At 38.0% G+C, this 15,035-nt stretch overlaps 1 protein-coding gene across 3 annotated transcripts in view; it reads right to left on the minus strand.

Annotated features, from left to right (window-relative positions):
- Positions 1-13,970, minus strand: part of LOC141591753 (beta-amyrin synthase-like) — a 34,191-nt gene extending 20,221 nt beyond the window's left edge. For 2 of the 3 annotated variants that reach the window (XM_074412196.1, XM_074412198.1), the window contains exons 1-11: positions 13,770-13,970; positions 13,450-13,635; positions 13,266-13,355; positions 12,874-13,071; positions 12,697-12,781; positions 12,406-12,572; positions 12,043-12,234; positions 11,749-11,862; positions 11,458-11,580; positions 10,871-10,993; positions 10,483-10,581 (exon numbers count right to left, since the gene is read on the minus strand). In XM_074412196.1, the coding sequence (XP_074268297.1) occupies positions 10,483-10,581; positions 10,871-10,993; positions 11,458-11,580; positions 11,749-11,862; positions 12,043-12,234; positions 12,406-12,572; positions 12,697-12,781; positions 12,874-13,071; positions 13,266-13,355; positions 13,450-13,635; positions 13,770-13,970 (1,578 nt within the window). The remainder of the gene's footprint in view (positions 1-10,482; positions 10,582-10,870; positions 10,994-11,457; positions 11,581-11,748; positions 11,863-12,042; positions 12,235-12,405; positions 12,573-12,696; positions 12,782-12,873; positions 13,072-13,265; positions 13,356-13,449; positions 13,636-13,769) is intronic. The other variant, XM_074412197.1, reaches the window with a different exon arrangement.
- Between the last annotated feature and the right edge of the window lie 1,065 nt (positions 13,971-15,035).

The following is a 15,035-nucleotide window of genomic DNA, read 5'->3' on the forward strand; positions in this document are numbered from 1 at the left end:
GAAGCATTTGTCCGTGAGACATTGTATTGATGTCATGCACGTGGAGAAAAATGTGTGTGATAGCCTCATTGGTACACTTCTCAACATCCCTGGTAAAAGTAAGGATGGTGTCAAAGCTAGAGAAGATATGGTCGCACAAAAGATACGACCAGAATTAGCACCACAAATTAGAGGTTCAAGAACCTATTTTACTGACTTGTTTTACTTTGTCACGAAAGGAGAAAAAAAGTGTGTGTGAATGTTTACATGGGGTGAAGGTTCCGCAAGGTTATTCATCGAACATTAGAAATCTTGTGTCTTTGAAAGAGTTAAAACTGGTAGGATTGAAATCACATGATTGTCACACTTTAATGCAACAATTACTTCCAGTAGCTCTTCGTGGAGTTCTGCCTAATCATGTTCGAGGAGCTATTACTAGACTTTGCTATTTTTTCAATGCAATATTTAGCAAAGTTGTTGACTCAGATACCTTGAATACATTACAACGAGATGTTGTTATAACTATGTGTGAACTTGAGATGTTTTTTCCTCCTTCCTTTTTCGATATAATGCAGCATTTAGTAGTACATTTGGTGAGAGAAATTAAAATTTGTGGACCAGTATTTTTAAGAAATATGTATCCATTTGAGCGATATATGAAACCCTTAGGCGGCTACGTAAGAAACCAAAATAGGCCAGAAGGGTGCATGATTCAGGGGTATGTGGCAGAAGAGGCGCTAGAGTTTGTAACTGACTACCTGTCAGATGTTGAACCTATTGGCCTTCCGACATCTCGACACGAAGGAAGAATAGAGGGACAAGGTACGCTGGGAAAAGCCGTAGTCACTATTAACCGAGATACCCTTGACCAGGCACACTTCTATATTCTCCAACACATGGTCGATGTACATCCGTATTTAGAGAAGCATCAAACCCTTCTAAGTGAACAAAATCCTTCTAAGGGAGAAAGGTGGTTAGCAATGGAGCATAATCGATCATTTCTTAAATGGTTTACTAATGAAGTAGATATTGAGCTGGAAAATGACCGTGAGAAAGTATCCGAGGAAGTAAGGTGGTTAGCCCATGGACCTGGTTTGAACGTGTTATCTTATCAAGGTTATGACATCAATGGGTATTCATTCTACACTAAGGCTCAAGATGATAGAAGTACTATGCAAAATAGTGGAATAGCTTTGATGGCTATGTCAATGAGTGTTCCTAGTGCTAAAGATAATACACCTGCTTATGATGCTCAGCCATATTTTGGGGTCATTAATGAAATTTGGGAGCTGGACTATGCTCAGTTTAGGATACCTGTTTTTCGTTGTATGTGGGTTGATCGTAATAAGGGTGTTCGAGTAGATGAGATGGGATTCACATTGGTAGATTTAGCACGTGAAGCATACAAATCGGAGCCATTCATTATGGCTAGTCAGGCCAAACAAATATTTTATATTAAAGATCCAGCGGATGAAAAGTGGTCGATTGTTCTTCATGGTAAGAAGAAGTTTGTGGGTAAAGAAGTCATGGATGAAGTGGATGACGAATTGCCTCCTTTTTCTTCTGGATTGCCGTCTTCTACCACTACTGAAGATGTAGATGATTTTTATCTACGAGATGATCATGACGAAGGGTTATGAGAATAATAGACCTGCTTACGTAAAAGATGATTTTTATCTAGTTACCTTTTCACAGTCTGTTTTGTAAAAAGGCAGACCTGCTTATGTTTTTTTTTTTTTTTTTTGCACCCTCATATGTTTTGCTTGTTCCATTGTCTTTAGCAAGGACACATTGAAGTTAATTTATCGAATGCTCTTTCCCTCATAGTTTCCTCCATCATTTTAACATTACTTTATTTTTATACAAGTATAATTCTATCAAACCAAGTATCCTGCATTGTTTAACAATATTCTGCCATTTCTTGATGCAGGTCAGGATGTCTTCTTCCGCAACTGCCAGTACTACTGCCCCTAAAAGAAAGAGCAAAAGCGTAGTACTTATGAAGAAATTGACAGCATTACGTGATAAAGGGATAAAACATGATGTTCAATTTGATGAAGCTGGTGAGCCAATTGATAAAATTGGTGCTAAGTATACGAGTTACGCTGGTCTAATGGGACGCGCAAAAGTGCCGATTGATATTCCTACATGGAAGCATGTAGGTGAGGATCTTAAGCTGAAGATTTGGGAAGAGGTTTTGGTAAGAACCCACTTCATCTTAAGACCTTTTTATTAACACATACACATACTGAAAGAGAAAGAAAAAGGCAACTGACTGAACCCACTGCATCTTATAACCTGCCATTTGCTTTTTGTAGACAATTTTTGGGAAGAGGTTTTGGTAAGAACTGACTGTTACAACCTGCCATTTAGTTTTTGCAGACAATTTTCAACGTTCCAGATACGAAGAAGAAACAAGTTATCAGCATTGCCAATACTACATGGACAAACTTTAAGTCAAAGTTGACTTCGTTGTATGTGTACAGAAAACCTCCTAAAAAAAGAAAGCTGCCTGTTGAGACTGATCCGACAAAGCAGTATCCTTACATTACATCCGAGGTATGGAAAAGGTTTAAAGAGAAGCGTATGACGGCAGAATTTCAAGTGAGTAGTTAACATGTATATTTTTTAATTTTTTAGTTAGCAATAATATTATCATATTTGATAAGTAATTAAAAATTTTTCAGGCTATAAGTAAGATTGGTGCTGAGAGGCAGTTGAAGAACAAATACCCCCACAGGATGTCTCGTGGAGGATATAGGAACACAAGGCGGAAATTGGAAAAAAAACTGAAAGAGAAAGAAAAAGGAGAAAGTGGTGATGAGGTCGACGGCTCAGGGGAAAGTAGTCAATCCCAAACTACTTTAAAAAGAGGTGACCTATGGATAGAGGGAAGAGTAGACAAAGATGGTGAATGTTTAAATTCTGAGACAAAAAACAAATAGAAGACCTTGTGAGTATTTTGTTTACAGCAAATTTCTTTTTTTTTTTTTTTGTTTTAAGGAATTTTTACAACTAATTTCTTTTGTTTTTTCTGCTAATAATGATATTGTATTTGCAGAAAATGGTGAATGAAATGGTCAAGAAAGGGGAGTTTGTACCTAGTGGAAAAGTTGATGAATTAACAAAAGCACTTGGAACTAATGAGCATTATGGTCGTGTAAGAGGTGTTGGGGGTCGAGTGGGGCATAAGCAATATTTTGGCAAATGCAAAAGGAATCGAAGTGAGGGAGTTATGTCAAAGGAGTTTGTGGAGAAGCTTACTCAACAGATCACAGAGCAAGTCACGGAGCAAGTGAGGGCAGAAATGTATAAAGATATAGAAGTGATGGTGGAGCAACGGACAAATGGGAATGTTAGTTATTCGGTTGAAAAAGACAAAGGCAGAGATGCTGAGGTTGAGATGAATTGCAAAAGTGGGAATGGTAGTCATGATAATGTTAACCATGACCCTGACCCATTTGCTGACATACCTGAGAAGGTAAAATAATTCGATTCTTTGTTATGCAATTCTGAAGTTGATTTCAAGTGTATTAATTAAGCTTAGGAGACCTTAGCTTGTTTTTTTATCTTGTTGTGATGTTGTTCCTCGGGGAGTAGAATGCGAGCTAGTTTGTGAAAGATACGCAGATTGAAGAAGGTCGCACTTGGACGAGTATTCAAGGCCCCAACTCAGGCATCAACATGTCACGGTCGAGCCTTTGGAGCAGATGAGTTAAGGGTATGCATTGACGTTGTTATGGAATATATGGAGGACACACCATTACCTCTACCAACTGAAGAACATTTTACTATTGGTGAGGCAATTGGTTCATTTGTTCAATGGCCGAGAAACTTAGTCAGTTTGCGCTACTTAGAGGTATGGATGTCATTTTAAAGTTGAAGTTACATTATATGGCTAGCCTTATCTTACCCCGTCTTCAACACATAAAAGTTGGTTCTGATTGAACCATGCTGAAAATTACATTGTCAGTGAGTAATCAGTTTGCGTCTTTTTCTTTCCAGGAATCTCAGAAAAACCATGAAGTACAAGCAGGAGAAAAGTCAGTGATGAGTAAGACTAAATGCAAAAAGCGGAAGAGAGTTGATGAGAGTACTAATTCCAAAAAAGTAGAAAGTGCTAAAAGTAAAACAAATGATCCAGTGGCTGGTTCAAACAATACTTTGAAAGCACTTTTGGAACAAAAATATGATTCTAGACGATTCTTGTCCAAGGTAGTTAGTATGATGGGTGAAACTCAAGTAACGGATGTGCAATTGAGCGAGGATGTTGTAGGACGTGAGCGAAGGCTGCGACTCGCCAAGGAGGACATTACTGCATTGTTGAACATGGAAAAGATCTCCCTTCCAGTCATTCAGACTTTTGTTGGGTATGTATTGACTCCGAATTTAAAGTTAGCATCTCATAGCTAGTTTTACATTGGAGCAGATGATGATTTGAAGTACATGCTGGTTATACTTCTACATATATTGTTACAGGTACTTGTCTAGCGTTTGTGACATGAAAACATATGGATTCTTATGTCCAGAAATAACTTCACAACTAGGCAGCCTTGAATCAGAGGGAGCAGTAACATATATTTCAAACTGGATGAAAAAGAAGAAAAGCCATATTTACATTGCCCCATATTACAAAGAGTAAGTACTCACCCTTATGTAAAACAAAAGTGTCAACAGTTTGATTATTTTGATTACTTGACTGATTATTTATAGGGATCACTGGATGCTTGCTGTAATTGACATCGTTGAGCATAATCAAGTATATTGGTTCGATTCAATCGGGAATTATGTGCCTTCAATGTTGAGAACTTTAATTAATACGTAAGTTCGACTTAGTAGTTATTCTTGATATGCAAGATGTTCATTGAAAGAACACTTTTCAACTTGGCTGATAATTTTTTGTTGGAAATTTTATATTAGGTCTGTAAGAGCATACGGCTACACGGGTGGGTCAAGGAAGAGTTATCAAGCACCGCAATGGGTGAACGTTGATGTAAGTTGTTGATATGCAATAGTAGACTCATTTATATTACGTTTAATTTACAAAGTGTGTTGGTTTAATTCGTCGTCATGTTGTTTTATTAGTGTGCTCGTCAGCCAAGTGCTATAGAATGCGGTTACTACATCATGAGGTATATGCTGGAAATTGTCACTCGTCCTAATCCGATGGCAACTATCAACGAGGTCAGATTATCTCACTCGCCTCTATATTGTCATACAAATCTGTGATGCCTTGAAAATTTTTCCCCATACCCATTATTATAGCTAGAATTGAACTCTCCAGCTAGCTCAAGCCGATTATGTGTGTTATTATCTAATTAGAACCTTTATGTGCATGATTTACAGCCTTTTCAAGACAAAATGGCTTATTCAGAAGAAGAAATCAATGAGGTTCGGGACTTATGAGCGAACTATTTTCTTAATATCTAGTGATATAGTAATGTGTTAGCTAGATTTTGCACATTATGTCTTGGACCTTTGTAGGTTGTTGAATTTGGACGGCATTTGTATAAACTATGTTTTGGTAAGGTCGTTGTAAGAAACTATGACGAACGACCTTTCTTGGTTGTTGAATTTGGATGGCGTTGTATATATGAATCTATGTTTTGGTCGTTGTATGAAAGTATGACGAACGACCTTTGTTGGTTAGTTGTTGAATTGTGGATGCAAGTGTTTTTTGTTATGAAATGGCCTAAGTTTTCATATGCAGATGAAATGGCTTGATTTAGATTAGCCATTCCAATTTTTTTTTAAAAAAATTATCAAGGAAAAGGACATCGGTTTTATTAGTAGAGGATGTAATATCATTTATAATGCACATGAGGTTTAGGTAAAAAACTGATGAATATAGGTACATAAAGACATCAGAGTTCTATGTAAATTGATGTACATGACAGAAACAGACATCGGATTACTACTACAACTGTTGTACATAATACTAAAGGACATCGGATTATAAATATAAACCGATGTATATTAAAAGGTATGGACATCGGTTTTTTATAGAAATCCGTTGTGCAAATATTAATGGACATCGGTTTAAAAACCGATGTGCATTAGTCCACAATGGACATGACCAAACTCTACATCGGGCGTTAATCCGATGTCCATATACAAAAACGTCCGATGTGCATAACAGGTTTTGTAGTAGTGTAAGCATTAGCAACCGGAGTAGGTTGGGGAGTTGTTTTATTATTCGGGGTGGTCTTAGTTTGTATGAGTTTACTTCTGAGACGTTTAATAAAATAGCGCTAGACGTAGGTCGCGGAGTAGTGACCGAACCAGTTTTAAAAACATCGTTAGTCGTGTCTATTTCGTTTTATTTCCGCTGCACACTCTACTCACGCTTTTATCTACATAATCAACAGTTGAGTACACTGTAACTTCTGCTTGCTGAATCGTTGTTGAATACTTCTAACTCTATAGTTCTAAGTATCGACTTCTCCTTTCATCTAAGCATTGTTTAAAGTGTTTAAGAGTTTTAAAAGAAGCTTTCATTAAGCTTAAATTTTAAATAGACACCTAATTCACCCCCTCCCCCTCTTAGGTGCTCTCGCCCGTGACTCTTCACATAGGATTGTGCATAAAAAGGCATACCTGCTGAACAACATAAGAAATGTCTGGTTGGGTAAATGTAAGGTACTGAAGCGCACCAGCGAGACTGCTGTACAATTGAGGGTCCGAGCATGGAGTGGAAGGAGCTGAACTAAGCTTAGACTTGGTATCAATAGGAGTCAAAGTGGACTTACACATGGACATACCAGCACGGTCAAGCACCTCAGCTGCATATTTAGACTAAGAAAGAAACATAACAGTGGGTAGTCGGCGAACAACAATACCAAGAAAATAGCTCAGGGGTCCAAGATCCTTCATAGAAAACTCGGAGTTAAGACGACTCATAATAGAAAGATGCAAGGAATCCGAGGAAGCTGTGAGAACAATGTCGTCCACATAAAGAAGAAGAAAAGTAATATTATTCCCGTCTTTGTAGATAAACAAGGAGTGATCACACTTGCTATGTGACAATCCTATTGTTGTGACATAATTAGCAAACCGTGTGTACCTGGCACGAGGCGCTTATTTCAGCCCATAAAGTGACTTACAAAGGAGACACACATGGTATGGAAAATGAGGATCACGATAGCCTAATGGCTGATGCATATTAACGGTTTCATGAAGATCGCCGTGGAAAAACGCATTTTTCACATCTAATTGATTAATTGGTCAGCCGTGTGAAAGAGCAGGGCTAACTAAAACCGTCCGAATAGTATCTGGCTTAACCACCGGACTAAATGTATCCCCACAATCCTGTTCTGTCTTACCATCACTTACAAGACGAGCTTTATACCTTTCAAACGAACCATCTGAATTAAATGTATGACCAAAAATCCACATAGACCGAATAACATTCACATGAGAAGGCGAGGTACAAAGCTCCACGTCTTATTATCAATTAGAGCACGATAATCATCGTCCATGGCCATTTTCCAATTAGGGTCCTTAAGTGCAGACACGGGATTATGAGGTAATGGAGATATGGATACGGTAGTATTTAAGTCAAAAACTTGCTTGGATTTACGTATACCATGATCTCCGAGTGTTGTGGATTTAGAGACCGGAGGAATGTTAGGAATGGAGGAAGGTACTGGTTGTTAATGGATTGGATCAGAGGTCGTAAGAGGAGGGCTCGGTGAAGGGGAATAAAAAGGTGTAGTGACATGTTGGCTGGGAGGTGGGGAAGCACGGGGGTCCGGGGCTGGTGAGAGGCCAACGTGGGGTCAGGAGAAGCATTGCGAAGGATAATAGGGTGAATGACATCATCAAGAGGTGCATAGTCAGACAAGGGAAACAAGGTTCATTCAGCAAAAGGAAAACAAGACTCATCGAAAATAACATGACGACTAAGTTGAATTTCTTGTTTTGATATCGTAACATTTATGCCCACGATGATTACCGGAAATCCGAGAAAGACAGAAAGAGCGGACCGAGGTTGTAAATTGTGAATTTTTGTAGACGAAATGAGAGGATAGTATAAGCAACCAAAGACACGGATATTGGTATAGGACGGTTGTTTCAAAGAAAAAGCGCAAAGTGGTGTTTGAAACTCTAATTGCTTGTTTGGAAGAATATTCAACAAATACGTAGCCATTTGAAACACATGATGCCACATAGTTGATGGGACAGAAGCACGAAGAAGTAAGGTTCTAACCATGTTAATAATAGTGCGAATTTTGTGTTCCGCTTTGCCATTTTGAGATGAGGTGTTTGGGCAAGATAACCGAAATGTCGTGCCATGAGCTATACACCATGCCCAAAATGGAGCGTTGTCAAACTCCTTATCATTGTCACATTGGATAGTTTTTACATTTCGTTCAAATTGAGTTTTAATATATTTTCGGAAATTGACAAAAATTGTATAGACTTGTGACTTGTTAGGCAAAGGAAAAATCCATATGAAATTTGTAAAATTGTCTAATAAAACCAAATAATAGCGATGCCCAGACGAACTAGCAACAAGTGATGTTCAAATATCACAATGAATAATATCAAACGGTAACAATGTATTTGTAGAAGAAGCAATAAATGGTTGTTTCACAATTTTTCCAATAGAGCAAGTAGAACAAACGGAAGACAATTTATTTCAATTACAGGGGATCAAATTTTGAATACGTAGAGAATTAAAAATAGAAGCCCCTAGGTGTCCTAATTTTTCATGCCAAAGAGACGGAGCAAGAGCAGTAAAAGCAGCAGAAGATGGCGAAATGGTCTGAGTAATGGGATATAGCTCGCCCCGACTATTACGGCTCATGAGACGCGTCCCCGTCTTGCATTGTAGTCCATCACACAAAACCCAACGGGGTCAAATTCTACGGTGACCGAATTATCAGTTGTGAATTTTCGGACAAAAACTAAGTTTTTGACTATTTGGGGTACATGGATTACATTTTTAAGACGGATAGGTGGGTGTGGTTTACAGAGTGTCGTTTTACCATAACCGCTAATTGGAATCGTTTGACCATTACCAACAATTATACCATTATTAATGGTCGAATTAACATAAGACGAGAGTTTACCTGCGTCCGACGCCATGTGAGATGTTGCCCCTATATCTATGAACCATCGCGGATCAAGTGGAGTCATGCCAAACCTATACATGGCCTGCTCAATATCCGTCTGAGAAGGCGTATTTTCTGCCGAGAAAGCTTCAGCCCAAGGAGGTGATTGCTGACGAGGACCTGGTGCCCGCGATCAACCACCAAAGCTAGGAGCAGTGGGGTAGGGGCACAGGGGATACGACCAAGTAGACGGTCCCCATGGCAAGCCACCATAGCCTTGCCACATGGTACGGGAAGAAAGGGAAGGTTGTTGTATCGAAGGCTGCTGCCCAGAACTTGCATCACTCTGTTTCCCACCCTTGTTACCCTTATACCCACCATTATTTGTCTTATTACCATTCTTGTTGGCAGGAGCAGGAGGGCGACTAAGAATCGTTGCGCAGATGAACCAGAGCCATCATCGTTTTTATTCACATATAGGGCAGTGGAGGTGGCTTTAGCAAAACCGGTCTCCTCAAGAGGGAGCATGGAGCGCGCATGATAGAACTAAGTTAGAGGATCGCTCTGGCGAATAAGGGTACCAACAAGAGTCACAACTCGACTGTACTGGTTATCTTGAAAGATGTCCGTTTCCAGCATGCTTTGGCGGTAGAGTCATCTTCAACAATAGTTTCCAGAAGATCCGTCGTGACTGTCGCATAAATCCATTGAAGGACCGTGGCATCAAGCGTCACCCACAATTCCTTCTCTTCAGCCGTGACAGGTGCATCAGGTTTGCCGGACTTGGGGTCGATGAGGTGATGAAGCACACAAGTGAATTTCGCGTGATTCATGAAAAGTGCAACCCAAAGTGGATATTGGTCATTGTCCATTAGAAGGGTAATGGTGACATGGTTTCTGATGTTAGTGACGGCGAGAGCGAGATGAAACTTGGTCGACATGGCTGTGATATGTGGCGTCAGGTCGGATTTGTGACGTCAGGTCAAGAGAGAGGGAGAGATCGGCCGTCGAGATGGAAGCGTTAGGGTAGTAGGTGTCATTTGGTTATATTGTATTCCGTTCTATTATATTGAATTGCTATTCTAGCAGTTCAGTTTAGCTCTTTTCGGCCAAAAAGAACAAAAAGAACATGCAATTTTGATTATATTGAATTCGGTTATATTCATTTGTTGGAGATTGTTAAATCAACTCTTATAATATCTGAAATAATAAACTTATAGGGTGGTGGGGGTCATTTGGTTATATTGTATTCCGTTCTATTTGAGTTTGAGATTGTTTCAATTGGGTTTCATGTTAGATTCAGGTCAACAATTCAGATACTTTCAATCGATTATTTGGGTTGAGATTTATTTTTTTTAGGTCTAAATACTTGTTCTGAGATTGAATTTCCAACTCCAATTCACATACAAATAGGAGTGAAAAGAAAGGTAATCGAAGGAATGCATACCTGAAGAGAAAGCAAGAGATTGACAGAATCATAGAGGCGCTCGGGATTCATCATTTGTCCAACAATTTCTGGGTTCATAGTTGATAAGATCAAGCAACACTTCACAAATAACAAATTAGGGCACAAGTTATCATGTATATATCACACCTAATTACATACATAGTAATTGATAATTACTCCGTGTAATAATATAAGGAAAATGATAAATAGAACCTTAATACCCTTTCAAATTTGGTATTAATTTAGAAATTAGAGAATAAATTACACATGAATCAATGCAATTAATGGATATATTAAGTATTATTTTCTTTTTTAGTTCCTTAAATACAACCTACTCGGTTGTATTTATCATTTCTCATAATATAATTAGCGATGCTATATGTTTTACCTTAAGTCCTTCTGCAGTGCAATCAGACACTTGCCATCCATGATCTTGATCGGAGAAAGTCCATGCTCCTTTTGATATGTGGCGATGCATGCTCTGAAAATCACCCGATGGATTGTCTTTCACCTATATTATTCACATTATTAACCATATAACAATTCCATTATTATTATATCGTTTTAATCGTTCAAATTGAAAATCGAAAAAAACCATTTTTATTTAAATAGAGGTAAATATTTTCTGCTATTAAACTTCGAGATATACTTCAATAATACTAGGTATTAAACTAGAGCCACCGGATGATACTAAGTTTCAGTATCACCGAGAAGATACAAACGAACGATTATCAATAATACGACAATTACTATTATGCAATTCTCCGTCTACGATTTCTAAAATAAGTCTTTTATAGGTCACCAATAATCTTTGTATATATTTGTATATTCCGTGTACCTACTTGTAGTGAATAATATTATAGCGTATACTCGGTAGTTTATATTGCGTCTTGTTACAAGAGATACAACGACAACGTTGTCGACAATTAGCAAACACAACGATTAATCGCTTTCGTATTAAGATAAGACTAAAACCTGTGATTCTTTAATGAAGAAGTGGGCTTTCTTAAGAGCAGGTCCAATGTCATCAAGACTTAGATTTGAAGCTATTAAAGCTTGCACAGCAAAGGTGGTGTCCCATATCTGACTCCCAAAACTCTGCATTGCATATTCATAGAATTATCAGATAAGACTATGAACTTATTACTCTCTACTATTTAATTTCTAAGGGTATTATAATAACATATCGGATTGGAATAATATTATTCCAATCCGATAATATACCATATCTCTCACAATTATTTTTGCATTTAACTTAGTTATTACCTGCATTTTAAGCCCATCCTCGGCAATCCAAATATAATCCGGAACTCTGGCTAAATGTTTTTTAAAACAAATGCCATTTGGGTCTTCGACCCAACAAGCTAACATACACAATACCTGCCACCATGGACTTTATTAGTAAGTGAAGCAATTTGTCGATCTTATTAATTAGTTCGCGTCAAGTTTAATCTGTTATAACCGCGATATAGAATCTAGGAGATGACCCCGGTTTTGAAGATTGTGGATGAACTAGCTAACATTTGTGATGTGTGCATATAAGTATGAAAAATAGATTACCTTCTCAACACATCCGAGGGTTATGTATCGACTGTTCTCATCTTCATAATGTATGTGATTCATTGTTACTTGTAACGCCCTCTCTCGAACCAATTTGTTAAATGGCCAACGCGTTAGAAGAGGTTCAGTACAGATGTAAAGAGTATCCCACATTACATTTTGAATTAATGGGTGAGGGTAATAAAGATCCTCCTGCATCAATATACAACAATAACATCAGAGCCTTAATTCCAAAATGATTTGGGATTGGCTGACATGAATCATCCTTTAGATCCGTCCATGGGTGAACGCACACCTCAAAAATGCAAAAAAAAAAAGAAAGAAAAGAAACCTTAAATGTTAAAATTGATTGGTTTAACTTACAGGGGCACATAAATGACGAACATTTTTCCACTTGATTTGCTCAAATGGTTCATCAAAGAGTTCCTCTCTAAGTTGCATAATGAGAGGTGTTATTGGACCAACGAACCTTTTTCCGTATAAATATGACATTGGCATGTAAACCAATCGACAATAACACCACATTTTCGCTGCACATTTTCATCATTAAACTTAAAACCTTTGACGAGAATAATATCCGCTCCAACTGAGGTGGGTGCATATAATACTGACTTTGCTCCCAAAAAAAAGGGAGAATTGTTGGTGGTAGTGTACCTGGGTGCATTGGCATGAAAGAAGGAAGTAACCAAAACTCGGGCGGCATTGGGTTACTTCCGGCCCAATCAAACAAACCAAGTACCTACAAAGTAAAAACATAAAAATTCATAAGCAGTCAAACAATTTGAAATAAGGCTACTTGTTGGAACATAGAAAAACATATGCATTACTTACGCAAAGCCAAGTCTTTCCCCAAGAGGGTATGTGAGTGACGGTACCATGGTCAAGGATCCATTTACGAGCCCTAGGACACGCATTGTCGTCTCCCTCATCTGGACCGACTCCTAGGATTCGCAAACATATGTAGTTGAGTGCCGTACAGAACATAGTGCTATGTCCTTCTATGTGCAGTCCCCACCCTCCGTCCTCGTTCTGTTTTACGTCCCAAATTAGACAATCTTAAACGATGTAGTTACGTTGTCAACTTAGTTTACTGTATTACTAAAATAAGTGCATTTGACCAAATGAGTCAACTGATATCTGTATAAGAACTTTTTTATTTTACAGCCGGCAAAAAAAAAAAATTAAAAAAAATTCAAGTCAAATGCCATCTGTATAATATGAACCTGATGATAGTAAATGCTTCGAAGAATTTCTTGACGGTGGTGTATCGAAAAAACAGAGTTGAGATGCCCTGTAATGTACAAGCAAAAAACCTGCATAGCTTGTATACATTTCATATCAAAACTACAAAAAACCGTAGTTATTATTATGACTTGATTAGGTGTTCAACTGAAGACTAAAACGTACCAAGGGAGGGAGGAAAAACTGAACGCCTGCAATTTCGCCGGGCCAGTGACCGTCATCAGCCTGCAAGGCAGTTAAGTAATGCACGGCTCTCTTTATTGTCTTCGTGGCGGTTTCATAGGTTATCTTCTCCCCGTCACCCACCTTCACTTGAGGTACTGTTTGTTCGAAATTTTTCTCTCTTAGGAACTGCGTGCACTTAACCAATTAATAATTATTCTTTCCTTATTATTTTGTATTTTTTGTTCCTCGTGTTCTTTTTTTTTTTTTCGTAGAACCAATAAATGTGTACGTACATAAGTGACGAGCAAATAAACACAAACCTGAAGACGCCATAGAAGATCACCACAAGGCTTAACCTCGAACCGGTTTCGATAAAAGTTAAGACGAGCTTCTTCAACTTGTTGTATAGCTTCAGGAGTACCATAATCAGGATCAAACACCCATGTTTGTCGTCCTACAAAGTTATTAGTACTCGTTAAATATGGATCATTAGCCCCTTCTCCTATTTTTAACCTCCACATTGTTATTATTATATTTTTTTTGTTATTATTTTTTTTTTCAACCAGAACTTTTATTTAGATCAAAACAATTATTATTATTATTTTAAGGGACTTATTATTATTACTATTTTTATTGTTTATTTAATTTATTATACTATAAATTCAAATACATACAGCAGAAGCTTTAATTTTTAGACTAAATTGGAAGAGTAGTGATGAGAAGAACACAAACGACTTATATACAACGAGTATATGTAGGATTCAGTGAACGGTCAACGTTAGCCAGCGCAACTTAATGATTCTCGTACTAGTGTAATTCAACGTAGTAGTACAGTTTGTTACATTCATAAACCGGTTTTACCCTTTTATGGAAGTAAATGGCCATTATACCTCTTTTATTTTAATGACTTCATTTCCTTCCAACTCAATTATTTGTTTCAATTTTCTCACTCTGACTACCACCACCCGTCAGTGACCATCCACCACCGTACCCTCACCACCGCCTCCTCTGCACCACCGGTCGGTTTTAACGACCTCCTCAGACCGGCCAGCAGACAATCTCACAAATCCGCCTCCCACCCCATACATTGTAAAATATGTTACTTAGAATCTATTACTGCAAGAAAATTTGTTGCATTGTAATTCATTTTTAAGCCAAAAGAAACAGTCCAAGGAACGGTTCACAATTGAATGCATTTCATCGCTTTTTGAAGTGTCATTACAGCAAGCCTAACTTCCAAGCTCTATATCTCAAGTTTTACTTATGCAAATACGATGATTCTTATGTCATTGGAAAGCTTGGGATCTTAGACAAATCATGGATTTTGAATCACCTCTATATCAGGTCTATAGCTTGAGTTATGGTCGATGCAAACAGACTACGCATTATTGGACAGCCCATGACCTATGTGAACTAAACGTTAAGTAACTCAATATTTACTCCATGTTTTAGGGTGATTATTTTTGGGGGTGAAAGTTAATTTCATTAGCTTTCCAATGAGCTATCATAGGCCTTAATATTCATCCGGAGCTAAGAGATATGGCTCCTAAAAGATGCGTCAGAATTCCTGAGTTGTTTTCCAACAT

Source organism: Silene latifolia, chromosome 7 (genome assembly GCF_048544455.1).
Source record: "Silene latifolia isolate original U9 population chromosome 7, ASM4854445v1, whole genome shotgun sequence".
Classification (NCBI taxonomy): Eukaryota; Viridiplantae; Streptophyta; class Magnoliopsida; order Caryophyllales; family Caryophyllaceae; genus Silene; species Silene latifolia.